The 14830-nt window shown below is 44.8% G+C and overlaps 1 protein-coding gene across 1 annotated transcript; it reads left to right on the top strand.

Moving 5' to 3' along the window:
* Positions 1–920: 920 nt before the first annotated feature.
* LOC127766940 (beta-galactosidase 5) lies at positions 921–7169 on the top strand. Its single transcript, XM_052292114.1, has 19 exons — positions 921–1332; positions 1750–1845; positions 1932–2044; positions 2181–2247; positions 2336–2428; positions 2638–2781; positions 3135–3223; positions 3367–3472; positions 3569–3656; positions 3877–3995; positions 4084–4245; positions 4363–4541; positions 4750–4859; positions 4973–5082; positions 5172–5282; positions 5357–5470; positions 5546–5748; positions 5955–6288; positions 6505–7169. The coding sequence occupies exons 1-19, from the start codon at positions 1165–1167 to the stop codon at positions 6622–6624; spliced, it is 2526 nt and encodes an 841-aa protein (XP_052148074.1). The 5' UTR covers positions 921–1164; the 3' UTR covers positions 6625–7169.
* The last annotated feature ends 7661 nt before the right edge of the window (positions 7170–14830 follow it).

Raw genomic sequence — 14830 nt, 5'->3', positions numbered from 1 at the left:
ATTTGCTGATGAAGTGATGACACTGGCTAGTGGAGTGGCATGTGCTGCGTGTGTGTGTGAACTGTTTAGCTGAAGGCCAAGACATCAATCTTGCATAGCATTAAACCTGACAGAGATTGGTATCCATGTTGTTTGTGATGATTTGGATCAGCCATTTTTATAAGAAAACAAAAGCTGTTTTGATTGACAAAGAGCACCACTAATCCACCACTATAGCAAGCTTAGCAGATCATACTACTTGTGCATTTCCGTGTTTGCCCCCCTGGTTGTGTCATCGCGGTTTGCAAACACCTGCACATCACTACGCCGACAGCTTAAAATTAGACAGGTGTACGACTAAAAAGGGCTTAAATCTACTACTGTTTACATAAGGACATCTCTGCTCGATCAGCTATGTACTACTGGCAGCATTCAGCTACCTCCATCTGATTACTCCATGCTCTCAAATCGTAACCTCCAACAGATTATAGGACTCAAACAGCTCAGTGACTACAGATGATTCGACCGAAGTCGCATACAAATGGGTGTGAGATTGTGAGAGAATGGTCAAATTTACTTGGTATACGAGTAAAATAATCTGAACTCCGAAGCATGTTTTGAGGAGGGAAGAAGTGAGATTAGCACCGAGAAGAGTGAGCTTTTGCAGAGCAAGGAGTAGTAGGTAGGACAAGTGGTGACGGGGAGATGAGCCCACTGTCTCAGAGCTCACATCTCACAGGCTCACAGGGTCGCAGTGATGAGCTGCCATCTTTGTACTGTTCCAGTGTTTCTACTCCTCTTGCCCCCACACGGCCACACTCTTTTTCAACTCCTCTCTTTCTCTCTCTACGAGCAACTACTATGGGGTTAAGAGAGAGAGAGAGAGAGAGAGAGAGAGAGAGAGAGAGAGAATGGCCATTATAATAGAGCCATAGGCCGAAAGCTCAACTGCACAGAGCAGCATCAGCAGCAGCTCACTGTCACTCTTCCCAAGAACGGGTGCCAAGGAATCCTAGAATCCAAGAAAGGCAGCAGCTGCTGCAGCAAGAACAGCACAGGGGGAGAGGTGGTGGTGGTGGTGGTGGGGAAGAAGACCACACACATTCGGCTGGGTGGTGGTCTTCTTCTTCTTCCGCTGCTGCTGCCGCTGTTGCCGCTTGTTGGAGTGAGGAGAGTGGGTGAGTGATGGGGAGGGGGTGCCTGGCTGCGCTGCTCGGCGGCGCGGTGGCGGTGGCTGTGCTGGTCGCCGTCGTCCACTGCGCGGTGACGTACGACAAGAAGGCGGTGCTCGTCGACGGCCAGAGGAGGATTCTCTTCTCCGGATCCATACATTACCCAAGGAGCACACCCGAAGTATGTAGTAGTAGTAACAGCATTCTTCAAGAATGTGTGGTTTTTTTTGGGACATTTCGTGGAGGGGAGTTTCTTTTTGGGGGTTGTTCGTGGCGTGGGCTGGCGGTTTCTTGGTGGAAATGCCAATGGAAAGCAAGGAGCTTTGTTCTAGCTTTGTTGGAGGTTTTTCCTTTCGGCATCAGATTATTCGCCAACCATTTTTTTTTTCTGAACGAAATGAGGGGGTTCTTGAGGTTTTTCTTGAAAATGCTGCTCTTTTGGTCTGCTCCTGCAACCATTTTGGGATTTTTGTTGCTCTGCAATGGTGATATGTTCATGTTCCAAGCTATAATTTTTTGGGGGTAAAAAGAGATGAGCTTGTTTGGTCTCGAATCTTTTGGTGCTGTACTGATTTTTCTTCGTGTAAATATTTGTCAGATGTGGGACGGGCTAATTGAGAAGGCTAAAGATGGAGGCTTGGATGTGATCCAGACCTATGTCTTTTGGAATGGGCATGAACCAACTCCTGGAAATGTACTGTCTCTTTCATTATTAACCCCATTTTTTAACAGTGTAATGGCACATCAGGGATTTCAATGGTTTTTGCTGGCTTCGTGCAGTACAATTTTGAAGGGAGGTACGATCTGGTCAGGTTCATCAAGACTGTCCAGAAGGCTGGCATGTTTGTTCATCTCCGCATCGGTCCCTACATTTGTGGAGAGTGGAATTTTGGGTATTCCTCAAGCCTTAATTTGACTGTAGTAAAAACTCACAACTGTTTTTTTTTCTCACTTTTCACCATTTCCTGTTCCTTCTATGTCCATATTTTACTTTGGTTTCATGACTTCTGTTGCCATGTAAATTTGCAGTGGATTTCCAGTTTGGTTGAAGTATGTACCAGGCATCAGCTTCAGGACGGACAATGAACCTTTCAAGGTTTGTGGAAGTATTTCAGCATTTCTGGATCTTACCAGAGGTGTAAATCTTGTTCATATGTATTTCTGACTTGAGTTTTGCTTTGCAGAATGCAATGCAGGGGTTCACCGAGAAAATTGTGGGCATGATGAAGAGTGAAAACCTCTTTGCTTCACAAGGCGGTCCTATTATCCTCTCTCAGGCAAGTGCAAAACTTTGCTTCCCATGTCATGTATATTTTTTTTAGAGAGAGGGCCTCAACCATGTCATGTATATGGATGCAAGCACATTGTATAACATTGGGTTAGTACGTAGTAGTGGTTGAGTAATGTGTTGTTTGCACGATTCATCTTAGCCTGCACATTTTCCTGGGTTGCTCATGGTGCAGTGGGTGTTATTGTTTGGACACAGATTGAGAACGAGTATGGGCCAGAAGGTAAAGAGTTTGGGGCTGCCGGCAAGGCATATATCAACTGGGCGGCAAAGATGGCCGTGGGATTGGACACCGGTGTGCCGTGGGTGATGTGCAAGGAGGATGACGCACCTGACCCAGTGGTATGATGATCTTATCCTCTGTCAAATACTACCACCATCAGGTGTAAATTGTGAAACTATACCGAACATGCTAATACAATTATACAACGATACAGGACATGCTGATTCGTATTTTTGCGAGTTCAGTGGGTTATCTCCATAAGAGGTCATGATTGGTGTTCTAGGTTTCTAGCATATGTATGAGCATATTTGTCGCCTACTCATATGTCAAACATATATTAGAAGAAGAAAAATTGACGCCAACCACATTGATTTTGATCTTGTGAAATTTCAGTCGTGGAATATACAAATATCTCATGACTTCTGTACGAACAAATTATTGAAATTACATTTAATCTCTGTTCTTTAAACAGATCAATGCATGCAATGGTTTCTATTGTGACACATTTTCTCCTAACAAGCCTTACAAGCCTACGATGTGGACTGAAGCTTGGAGTGGATGGTAATTTTTTTTCCCCGAGGAACCAATATCTAGTGTTGCAAGCACAATCCCAGTACTTCCATTGATGTGGTTCATGTTTATATAATTTGATTCTGTTGATTCATAGTGGTAGTATAATTGCTCCAATATGCAAAATAATTCAGGTTTACTGAATTCGGAGGAACCATCCGTCAACGACCAGTTGAAGATCTCGCATTTGGTGTTGCTCGCTTCGTACAGAAGGGTGGTTCTTTTATCAACTACTACATGGTATGACAGATAGAGGCTCACTTATGTTTTCTTTAAGCTTCCTAAAGGGTGATACTCATTCTTGTTGGTTAATTGATTTTCCCTCAACTGTAAAAGTATCATGGAGGAACAAATTTTGGTCGCACGGCTGGAGGTCCCTTTATCACCACGAGCTATGATTATGATGCTCCACTTGATGAATATGGTGAGTTACAAGGAATATGCTTAGAGATGTTTTCTGTATTGAGCATGATTTATAAGTGCCCTTATCAATATTATCATCTTCTGCTGCTGTTATTTCTCTACACTATGAGCATATTTGCAGCTTTTCAAGCATTAAGAGTGGATCTTTTTTAAAAAATAAAATTCAGCTACACCACTATATTCTTCTTACTCAATCCTTTTCTTGTGGGGCTAATACACAGGACTTGCAAGGGAACCAAAGTTTGGGCACCTTAAAGAACTCCATAGAGCTGTTAAGTTATGTGAGCAGCCTTTGGTTTCTGCCGATCCAACTGTGACTACCCTTGGAAGTATGCAAGAGGTCTGTTGTGATTACCCTTTCCTCTCAGTGAAGTATATATATCTTAACCAGCTTGATGTTTCATTTACATATTGAATTTATACTTCAGGCCCATGTGTTCCGATCTTCCTCTGGCTGTGCAGCTTTCCTTGCAAACTACAATTCTAACTCGTATGCCAAAGTTATCTTCAACAATGAAAATTACAGCCTTCCACCTTGGTCAATCAGCATCCTTCCTGATTGCAAAAATGTCGTTTTTAACACTGCAACAGTAAGTTTGGCATATGCTTATCCCATTATAGCATGGTTTCAATTCTGTATCCCTTTTACCAGGATCAAGTATGTGATGACTTTGCTTACCTGATTCAAACTGTTGTAATCTCCACAGGTTGGTGTTCAGACAAATCAAATGCAAATGTGGGCAGACGGGGCTTCTTCAATGATGTGGGAGAAGTATGATGAGGAGGTTGATTCATTGGCAGCTGCTCCATTGCTCACGTCAACTGGTCTACTTGAGCAGCTTAATGTCACAAGAGACACCAGTGATTACCTCTGGTACATTACGAGGTAATGCCAGTCGATAAGTTGCACTTTGCATGTAAAAATTGCAATGTACATAACGATGAATCTGGGAAATGGTGACTATTAGAACCCCTTGTTCGCTGAACTTTGCATTGATTTTCTGATTATGGCAATTGAGAAGGTGTCCTTTGTTCTAAATTTTAGTTTTCACAGAAGTAACGATTATCTAAAATTATTTCATCACCATTGACAGTGTGGAGGTAGACCCATCTGAGAAGTTTCTACAAGGTGGCACGCCTCTGTCACTCACTGTGCAGTCTGCTGGCCATGCGCTGCATGTCTTCATCAATGGGCAACTCCAAGGTTTCTACTTAAATGCTCCCCAGTCTATAGAGTATTAATGTAGTAAAAACTTAGTGAACAAAATAACCCGCAAAAGAAGTAATGAATAAAATGATTATAATTCCCTTTTGTAGGTTCTGCCTATGGAACCAGGGAAGATCGGAAAATCTCATATAGTGGCAATGCTAACCTTCGTGCTGGTACAAACAAAGTTGCACTGTTGAGTGTTGCTTGTGGACTGCCGGTTCGTGCTCTCATCTCTGCATGAATTTGTACATGTTTACAGCAAATGATCAATTGTATGAGTTGGATTTTTCTTGTCCTGCTATATAGAATGTCGGAGTGCATTATGAGACGTGGAACACTGGTGTTGTTGGTCCTGTTGTGATTCACGGGTTGGACGAAGGTTCAAGAGATCTGACTTGGCAGACTTGGTCCTATCAGGTATATTCAGCATACTGGTAGCCTGGTGCGAGTTAACGTAAGAATGAATAAACATGTGACTTCTTCCATTCCAGGTTGGCCTGAAAGGTGAACAGATGAATCTAAACTCCTTAGAAGGCTCAGGCTCAGTTGAATGGATGCAAGGATCATTGGTAGCACAAAACCAACAACCGTTGGCATGGTATAGGGTATGGACAATTAACCTTGCCATAATCATTTGATGATTACTTGCCTCCCATTCTTACGATAGTTTGTTTTTGTAGGCATACTTTGATACTCCCAGTGGTGACGAGCCACTGGCTCTGGATATGGGCAGCATGGGTAAGGGTCAAATATGGATAAATGGGCAAAGCATTGGACGGTACTGGACAGCATATGCGGAAGGTGACTGCAAAGGTTGCCATTACACTGGGTCATACAGGGCACCCAAGTGTCAGGCAGGTTGTGGTCAGCCTACACAGCGCTGGTAAGAACATTCACAACAATATTTGAATTTTCTGGCACCTCTTGCCTTCTCTTTTGCTGTACACAAAACCATCATGTACTACTTGATATTTGGTTCCTTTTCCCTTGTCCATTAAAACTGGAGTGCTCTATCACATCCCTTTTTGGTTCTATTGTCTAGTCAGTGGAGTACTATATTAACAATAAAAATTGAACTCTTGCATTCAGGTATCATGTGCCAAGATCCTGGCTGCAACCAACTAGAAATCTGCTAGTGGTTTTTGAGGAACTTGGCGGTGATTCTTCAAAGATTGCCCTTGCGAAGCGGACAGTCTCAGGGGTCTGTGCTGATGTATCTGAATATCATCCAAATATCAAGAACTGGCAGATCGAGAGCTATGGGGAACCAGAGTTCCACACGGCAAAGGTGCATTTAAAATGTGCACCTGGGCAGACCATTTCTGCAATCAAATTTGCTAGCTTTGGGACACCTCTTGGAACTTGCGGAACATTCCAGCAAGGGGAGTGCCATTCAATTAACTCAAACTCTGTTCTTGAAAAGGTGAGAACGCTGTTTGGTCATTTTGGTCTACCTGAAATTTTTTTCTTTAAATAATGTGGACTACCTGCACCTGGACAGAAAGACCCTTCGCAGCAAATTAACCCTGTTCAAACCACTTGAATTTTTCATCATTTTGCAAAGAAACTATAATCACTGCAATTAGTCCATGAACTTACCACACATATCACTGATTTTTTCTGGTGCTTATTTGAATAGAAATGCATTGGACTACAAAGATGTGTCGTCGCAATCTCTCCCAGCAACTTTGGTGGAGATCCCTGCCCGGAGGTGATGAAAAGGGTGGCGGTTGAGGCGGTATGCTCTACCGCTGCGTAGGGCAATTTCTTCGCCGAGACGAATTTAGAGATGGCACCAAACAGGTGGGCTTGTGCTTGATCAAAGCACACAGAAAGCAATGCAGAGTAGAGTTCAACTGTAAAGTATCGACGCCACATAGCTGTGGCTGGAGGATTAGAGATCGATTCTAGCATTCACTCAGTCGAATTTCAGATTAGAGGATTCTAACTCTACTGCATCTCCATGAATTGTTCAGAGTGACCAACTGCTAATTGAAGTTGGTCCTGGGATGGAGTGCAGGGAGAGTAAAGGCAAAAGATTGGTGCATTCTTTTGCTCGCGTTAGTGTGCGTGTTGTGTTGTTTCATCTTTCTTGAAAGGAAGAAAGATGCCGATGAATTGTGCATGTATCCCATATGAGGAATCGTTGATTGTGCAGTGAGCCTGATATGCTGCTGAACAATTGCTCGTGTCATATTCTGAAGTTCAGAAAAGAGGTTGTCGATTTATCTTCTTCAGATAAACCATATAATTCTTGTGATGAGGCCTCAGGGAGATTTATGCCACAGACATATGCCGCACTAGAAAACAATTTAATCGTTTTAAGGTAGGAAAGATACCATTGTTGTTTTTTCCTCCCCAAAGTATTTTTTGTCTGAAAGTATGAAATGTGGATGATGTATTCAGATAGCATAGGGTACCTTGTCACCAACTGAGCTCAATAATTGAACTTGCATTTCTGGCAATGAAAATGGGGGAGTTTTCCCTTTCACAACAGTAAAAAAAACGGAGAACAATTGAGCTCAATCTGGCCGGCAGCGTGCTAGGCATGATGCTTGCGGCTCAATGACTGACAAAACATTATCCTGAATGAAATTGTGGACCTTGCCCCTTCCGGAACTGATGACCACATGAATTATTAACAGTTGAGAACATAGGGGCATGAATGCAGCAATAGCTCCCAACAGTAATGAAACAAGTAGTAATAATTTTGCATCTCATATATGGGACACCCCCCGGTGCACATTCAGAAACGAACAAATGATTATGCTAAAGAAATACTGCCACAGCCAAACCGACATTCACGCGGCCAAAAAAAAGAGAGAAGAAGATGCAGAGTAACCACAAGACATTCATTCAGCTCTGAACAACAATATATTAGTGCTAAAATGGAAGAGCAAACAAATGCAGCGTAAACAACAATCAGCAAGCAACTGTCTCTCTCTGATTAACTGATCTGATAAAGGTCTAGAACCATAAACTAGGGGTTTAGAAAACGTATCCTGTCAGTCAGAAAAGCAGATGTCGCGCGTCCCGTTGCGCGCAGCAAATCTGCAGCGCAGGTGCAATCCAATAATAAAAGGAGCTTCCTTTTTGACGATGTGCTCCCCCTACCCTTCGACCTCGCCTGTCGGCTGACTGGGATGCGGCTACCGACGCCCGCCCGATCTCCTGAATGTTTTTTCGAGGTTATTTCGTCATGAATTTGCTCTCCAATCTGAGTGATATGGTATCCAAAATCAGTGCAGAATGGCATGGCAAATCCACGGCTTCGACGACGCCAGCGAATGTTGCATGTTATTGATGCATAAGGGCATTAGGGCAGCACATTTGGCATCTGGAACTGGTCGACCGAGCTAGATTGAAATGTCGTTGTTTGTGCAGTGAGCATAGCATCGGTTCGTTGGATTGCATACTGCAAGTCTGCGATGACGGTGCATTTCAACGGCCAGTGTCAGCTGCGATAGGATTCAACGGCTGCTTGCATCCATCTCAGATGGTTTCGATAGAGAAGCACTGTATCGTCTCGAATTTGAGTGATGGTACCCAAAAAAACGATGAAGAAAATCTTATGTGGTGATCTTTGTTGCTGCTCTACCTCCATGTTGCCACGACAAGTCGAAAACAAGCGAGAAAACAAGGGGGACGGAGAATTGAACTCCGACCCCCTACCGTCGCGAATCATGCGCTGCCTTTCCTTTCGTCTTCGCGCGTCTGTTTTGGGCCGTTTCACGGACAACGGCATGTCAAATCCACGGCCTTTCTCGTGCTCGTGCCAAGGCCTCCAGGCGTTACACGCTCGTCATCGGCCCAAGCAGCAAGCCACCGGCCCACCGCTCCTCTTTCCCTACTTCGCCGAGCCCAAGCGCCGCCGTCTTCGACGACGCCAACAAACGCCGCAGAAAACGAGATTTGGGGCATGTTCACTTTTTTGCAAAAAAAAAAAACCTTACCAAATTTTAACAATGTTAAAATTTTAACAGAATTTCTTATATAGTTACCAAAATTTGACAGCAAACTAAATGTAGCCACTTTTTTGACAACTTTACCAAAATTTGGTAAGATTGAAAATGACATCAAAATGAATAGGCCCTTGAAGTGAGAGATGTACCTCCAAACAATTTTTAATAGAAAATTGTGAGTGTGTTTAGAATTGATCACGGGATTTTGGAGTTGAAAGATCATGGGCAGCACAGCACAGCATCGGTTCATTGGATTGCACACTGCAAACCTGTGATGAGTGCGCATCATCAATGGCCAATGACCAGGGATGACTGGTGTAGTAGTACCACGTCTTGCATCTCAGATATGTCTGATGTCTCTAATTCGCCCGAAACAAATGGAAATCTTAGGTGCACATTGGTGATGATTCCTGTTGCAGCTAGCCAGCGATCTTACCGTTGCCTTGAAAAAGAACGATAATATTGAGAAAACAGGGGGTTCGGAGAACTAAACTCCGAACACCACCCGCGCCGTGTATTTGGGCCGTCTCACGAAGATGTCATTGCAAAATGGAATAAGTTCACTTTGACTCCCTTAAAAGTGACATTAATCTAATCCATGATCCTAGGCTGTAAAACCGGATATCTCCAGCCCCAAACTTACTGAAACCGGTACAATTTAACTCCCTTGGTGGTTTTAAAGGGCGGTTTCGCTGATGTGGCGTCTATGTGATAGTGTTGACCTAGTCTGCGGCATTGACGTGGCGTTTAGATGGCATTAGAGTTAAAAACATATATGTGGAACCCATTTGTCATTCATACAAACAAAATTATAGGGCCCACTGACATGTGGACCCTACATGTCATCCTCTCTCTCTTCTTCCTCCCTCTCTTTCCCTTCTCTCTCTCTACTTCAGCCTTCTGCAAGAGGCGATGGCGGTGGCGGCAACGACGGTGGTGGTGGCGCGAGGGTAGGCGCTGGAGGCACTGGAGCGGTGGCGGCGACGGACAGGGATCGGAGTGGCGGCGGCGCTTCGGGCTAGAGTTGGTGTGGATGGAGGCGAAGGCGGCGACAGAGGAGATGGCAGGCGGTCGAGGGCCGGAGCGACGGAGGGTTGGCGGAGAGCCTGGCGGCCGGTGGTGGCTAGCGGGGAGAGAGCTAGTGGCGAAGGCCGCCCCCATCTTCCTCCCTCCTCGCCGGGCTCCGCACGCACCTGCCTCGATCGGTGGAGCGGATTACACGGTTGGGTCCGTACCACGGGCTGCCAAAGGCGGACGGCTTAGGCTTCGCGGCGGACTTACGGATGGTGATGCGGGCCTCGCCGAAGAGGGATGTGGACGCCGCGCGACCATTACTACGGAGGAGAGCGCCGTGGCGAGTGAGTGAGCGTCTGAGTTGCTCCACGGCTCTGGGGTCTACGCCGGCGGCTGCGGTGGCACGGCGGCGGGTGGCCATGGCGAGTTGTTCAGGCCTTGCCTGCCTGCCGCCGCTCCCGCCCGCCGATGCACGGCTTTCCGTCGGGGCCCAGCTCCCTTGACCCTTGATGCCGTCGCCTGTTGCCGCCCACCGCTGTGCGCCCTTCGTTGCCATCGAGCCGCTACCCTCGTTTCTGTCGGATGAAGGTGAATAGAAAGGGGAGAAGAAGAGAGAGATAAGGGAGAGGGAGGGAGGAGGTGGGGCTCACAATGTTGTTTGTGTCAATGACAACTGGGTCCCGCATATATTTTTTAAATTCTAATACCATATAAGCACCACTTCAACACCACGTCGGACGAAGATTAAGTCAACACTGCCACGTAGTCGCCACGTCAGCGAAACCACCCTCTAAAACCACCCGGGGAGTCAAATTGCACCGGTTTTAACACTTTAGGGGTCAAGATTTTTGGTTTTGTGATTCAGGATCACGAATTAGATTCCAGTTACTTTTAAGGAAATCAAACTGAACTTCTCCTTGCAAAATCCACGGCCTTCCGCTCGGTCGGGTCCATGCGCACACCCGCGCGTCGTCGTCGGCCCATCCAAACACCCCAAAAAACCACCGAAATCTCACGAGGCGGCAACGCATCAACCCCAGTGCCCGTGTGCGGCCGTGCCCCGCGCCCGCGCGGCTGTGCCGTGGCGGGCTCGCGGCACGGCACGGTGACGCGCGACCGTACGTGCAGCCACTCGCTCGACACGGCTGCCTGCCTGCCCACCTCCAAGTACATTTAACGTCACCTCCATCCTCACACATGGACTGTCCTCCCACCTGTCTCCCGCCATCGTCTCGCCGCCGCTTCTCCCTCTCCCTCTCTCTCCACTCATCATGTGTGCGGATGCGTCGCCCATGCATCCATCGCCAAAATTATTGGTCACCTGATGACCGATTCTCTCCTGTGATTTCAGTGCAGTTTCAGCGAGATCGATCTACCTTTCCGGGACGCCTCCATGCCTGTGGCTTGGTTGACGATCAAAGCGTGTGCGTGCCGACGCTTTATGGAAAGTACGAGATCTTGATAGCAAAGCGCAGAGAGAAAAAAAAGTTGGGAAAAAAAAGGGGGAAGAGGACGATGCTGGATGCCGGAATAAAGATGCAATTCTCGATTAGATTAGATGGATAGAGTGATAGATAGATAGATTGATAGATACTATTGTTTTTTGTCTCTCTCTCGGACACTCTTGGCCTACCTACCTCCTGTTCATCATCAGTCGGGAGAGGCAAAAGCTACGAAAGCCATCTGTCCCCAGCTAAGCTCTGCTTTTGCAAACTGCAATTGCAATCGCAGTGTAGTGTGGAGTGTGTGCTCTGCCTGTCTTGTAGCCATAGGCACACAAGAATGTGGTTGTTGATCTGGATCGCAAGGCCTGATCGTATCGGAGTAACGGAATGTGACATCAAAAGGCGACGACGCATCGAAAAATATCTCGCCGTCTGATTTTTTTTTTTACTTTACCTTTGCATCTTCTCTTCTCTGTCCCATCCTGCTCATATTTCACCACCTCGTGCAGATTGGAACTGAATTCTGTATAGATCCTGCATGATAAAGAGTTCAGTTTGTATATGCTGCTCATGAACTAAGCCGTACCTGTACGTACGCAACCGAATCAATCATAGAATTTAAGTTCCAAGTGATCACAATATCAGTTGCTACCTCGGGATGCAGTCTTGCAGGCTCCATTGGTACTTTATGCTACTATATAGATAGATGCCTAGATGGTCAATGTTTATCTGCCAATTCTACCACCATCTGAATGTATATATATAGTCAGCCAGAATAAATAGTTGTGGCACATGAACAAACAATCATTGGCAACTGATGTGAACGATGATGATCCACAGATCGAACAGCTGCTGGAACCCGGTTGGCTATCTCCACTAGTAGCAACTTCCACAAGGCTGCTTCGGCGAAAAAGAAAAGAAGAAGTCAGAAAAAGACGACAAGAGAAACAACCCAACTGCAAGGTGATGACCATCTAGACAGACAGGGTTAGGTAGTGCGCTTGCTCAGCAGCTAAAATGTTAATGGCATCATCACCCGTGCGCGTTTCACGTGACTTGACATGGAAAATTCTTCTTTATCCCCCGTTCGGTAGAGAACCATTTTCTGAACGCATTTCCTTTTTGTTCTTGTCCTCATTTAAAGATTACAACGTGCAGTTTTTAATTTCAATATCAATTAAATTGTTAATAAGAGGTGCATATGCTCCTTGTTAATCCCAATCCGTCCTTAACAATGTTGATCTGGGTTAGTTGCATCGTGATTACCTCCGTAATTTTCCTAAAATTATTGGACCTTTTGTCTGAACTCAGCTGTCGTTCATCTAGCGTGAAACTGCCACTTGTTCGTCAGGTAGCTCCTCTCTTCTCTTCTTCCTATCCTATCTTTCCGTTTGATTTTGACAGCCTTGTGTTCGCATGCAGCGATGATTGGCCACATTCAGACTCTTGCCAATTGTCCTGAACAGCGTTCTCTTCTATGGACTGGTCTTGAACAGTCTCTGAAAGTAGCAGAAGTTTATTCTCTATTATCCTACAGTAGCTCAGATGAAAAATAATCATTAGAAACTTCTGTTGGTTATAGGACACCACACCGTTCTAACAGTGTAGCAGAAGAGATTGGCGAATCATGTATCGACACGGCGAATTAAGATAGTCCCAATCACCTAATTCCAGTGACGATCCAACAGAATTGAGGTCAGCTTGATAAAGAAAAGTAAAGTGGACAAGGTGAGTGTAATCACAGAAACGTAAGTACATGAGGACCCTGATGCAATTGCGTTGGGTGGCACAGGCCGATCGATCTGAATGAGTCTGAAACTTCTTCGGTCCTTTTTCTTTTGAGGGAAACAGGAGAGGAGACCCCTCTTCGTTTCAGGAACCGACATGCTAGTATCTGTTAGTAGCTGGGGTGATCCAACCTGATGGGATGTCTATAACTAAATGTGATATGACCTGTGTTTCTTGAAAAGTAAGGATTGTGAACTACACATTTCTGATTGTTATGGGCCTGTCCCTCTAAAATGGAGTACTACTCTCTGTCTTGAATATAGTCGCAAATGAATAATATGTGTATCTTCTCCTCTTTGTAACTGTAAGGTTGTGGGTTCGCGAAAAAGAAGTGAGGTTGTAAATTTCAAACTAGAATTGTAAATGTGGAATTAAATTCGCCCAAATCTATGAAGATCCCTGTCATGGCATTATTGAATAGATTTGTAGTCCATTGAAGACTAATTCGTTTCCTTGTACAGTAACGAGACTTCTAGGTAACACAATCAGATACTGTGTAAAAAAAATAAATGAGATGTGACCTGTGTTTCTTGATAGTAAAGACATGCTAATGACATTCTCAACGATTTCCTAATAGCTTGAACAAAACAAACCTCATGATGAAACTGAAATTACTAAATTATTTATAATTTTTCTGAGAATCATATGCCTTAGAATACATTCCATGAAAATTGTGAACAGTCACAGAGACAACAATACGCATTCCTTGTCCGACTGCATGACTCTACCCTATTAAGGTTCAAATCCCAATGTCTACAAATATGGTTTTGTGCATCCTTATTCGGTATAGAGGCTAGAAATAATCCTCTTTTTCTTTAAAAAAATGCGTTGGTTGTCAATTATACTCAGCTATAATCATCGCATTTTTTCGCCGAATCTCGTCTCTTCGAAGTTGGCCCACATGTCAGCGAGAGGCACCTGCAAAGCAAAGGCAAGGAGTTGGGAGGTCAAATTCATTATTGGAGGGGACCATGAAGACACTTGTCCTTGCACATCACTACCTCATGCCCAATTTCTAAAGCAAGTGTGTGCCACCAAACTGAAATAAAGTTGAGCATTAGTTTTGTGGCCTTGGGGGCCTCCTGTTGCACTTTTAACTAGAAATGAAAAGAAACGAGAGATTTTGGGCAATGCAAATGTATATATGCAGTACATTTTTTTGCACTTCGTCCTGTGAGATGTCTGCATCCTCCCCCTATGCAAATTGCTAAGGAGCATCTCATGATCAGTTGGAGAGATTGGAAGGTTCAGAAGGGAAAAGAGGGTTTAGGTCTACCAACTGGTTGTTAGCAGACTAATACGTCTTAACAGATGCCGTCACCTACTCCGAGTGATCGGCCTCCTAGCAATCAAGAACCACCTAAATATGGCAAGCTGGGTTAGAATTCAGGTAAAAACACACCAAGCAAGTGATAACTGAATTGCACCTACTCTATTTGAATGCACAGAGTGAACTAACTGAACTGCTCAACAAGTACTGTTTGCTGTAAGCGCAAACTCAAGAAGAGTAAAAACTGAGAGTTTTTAGACTGACTCCTTTTTGTGCTACTGTCAGTGGATGAACTGAGTTAATTCATTGGAAAAATCATTACTACTTGATTGTTCAGTCAAAAAAATTGAAAGTGAAAGAATCCACTAGAATTTGCGGCTAGCTCCATGTACAGACTACAAACCAAATTGCAAGTTCAGATTGAGCGTTGGATGATCCAGGGATACTGCAATAGTTGCATTCAGTCAATCTCGTCCGTTCAATTTC

Source organism: Oryza glaberrima, chromosome 3, assembly GCF_000147395.1.
Source record: "Oryza glaberrima chromosome 3, OglaRS2, whole genome shotgun sequence".
Classification (NCBI taxonomy): Eukaryota; Viridiplantae; Streptophyta; class Magnoliopsida; order Poales; family Poaceae; genus Oryza; species Oryza glaberrima.
Note: the sequence above shows the minus strand (reverse complement) of the source record. Positions and strands in the feature narration are given on the sequence as shown.

Bases quoted from the DNA above. Each gene is read 5' to 3' on its own strand.
- LOC127766940 (XM_052292114.1), top strand. From the start codon at position 1,165: ATGGGGAGGGGGTGCCTGGCTGCGCTGCTCGGCGGCGCGGTGGCGGTG. The intron at 3,657-3,876 runs GTGAGTTACAAG...GCTAATACACAG, and splicing joins TGCTCCACTTGATGAATATG to GACTTGCAAGGGAACCAAAG. The intron at 4,542-4,749 runs GTAATGCCAGTC...CACCATTGACAG, and splicing joins TACCTCTGGTACATTACGAG to TGTGGAGGTAGACCCATCTG.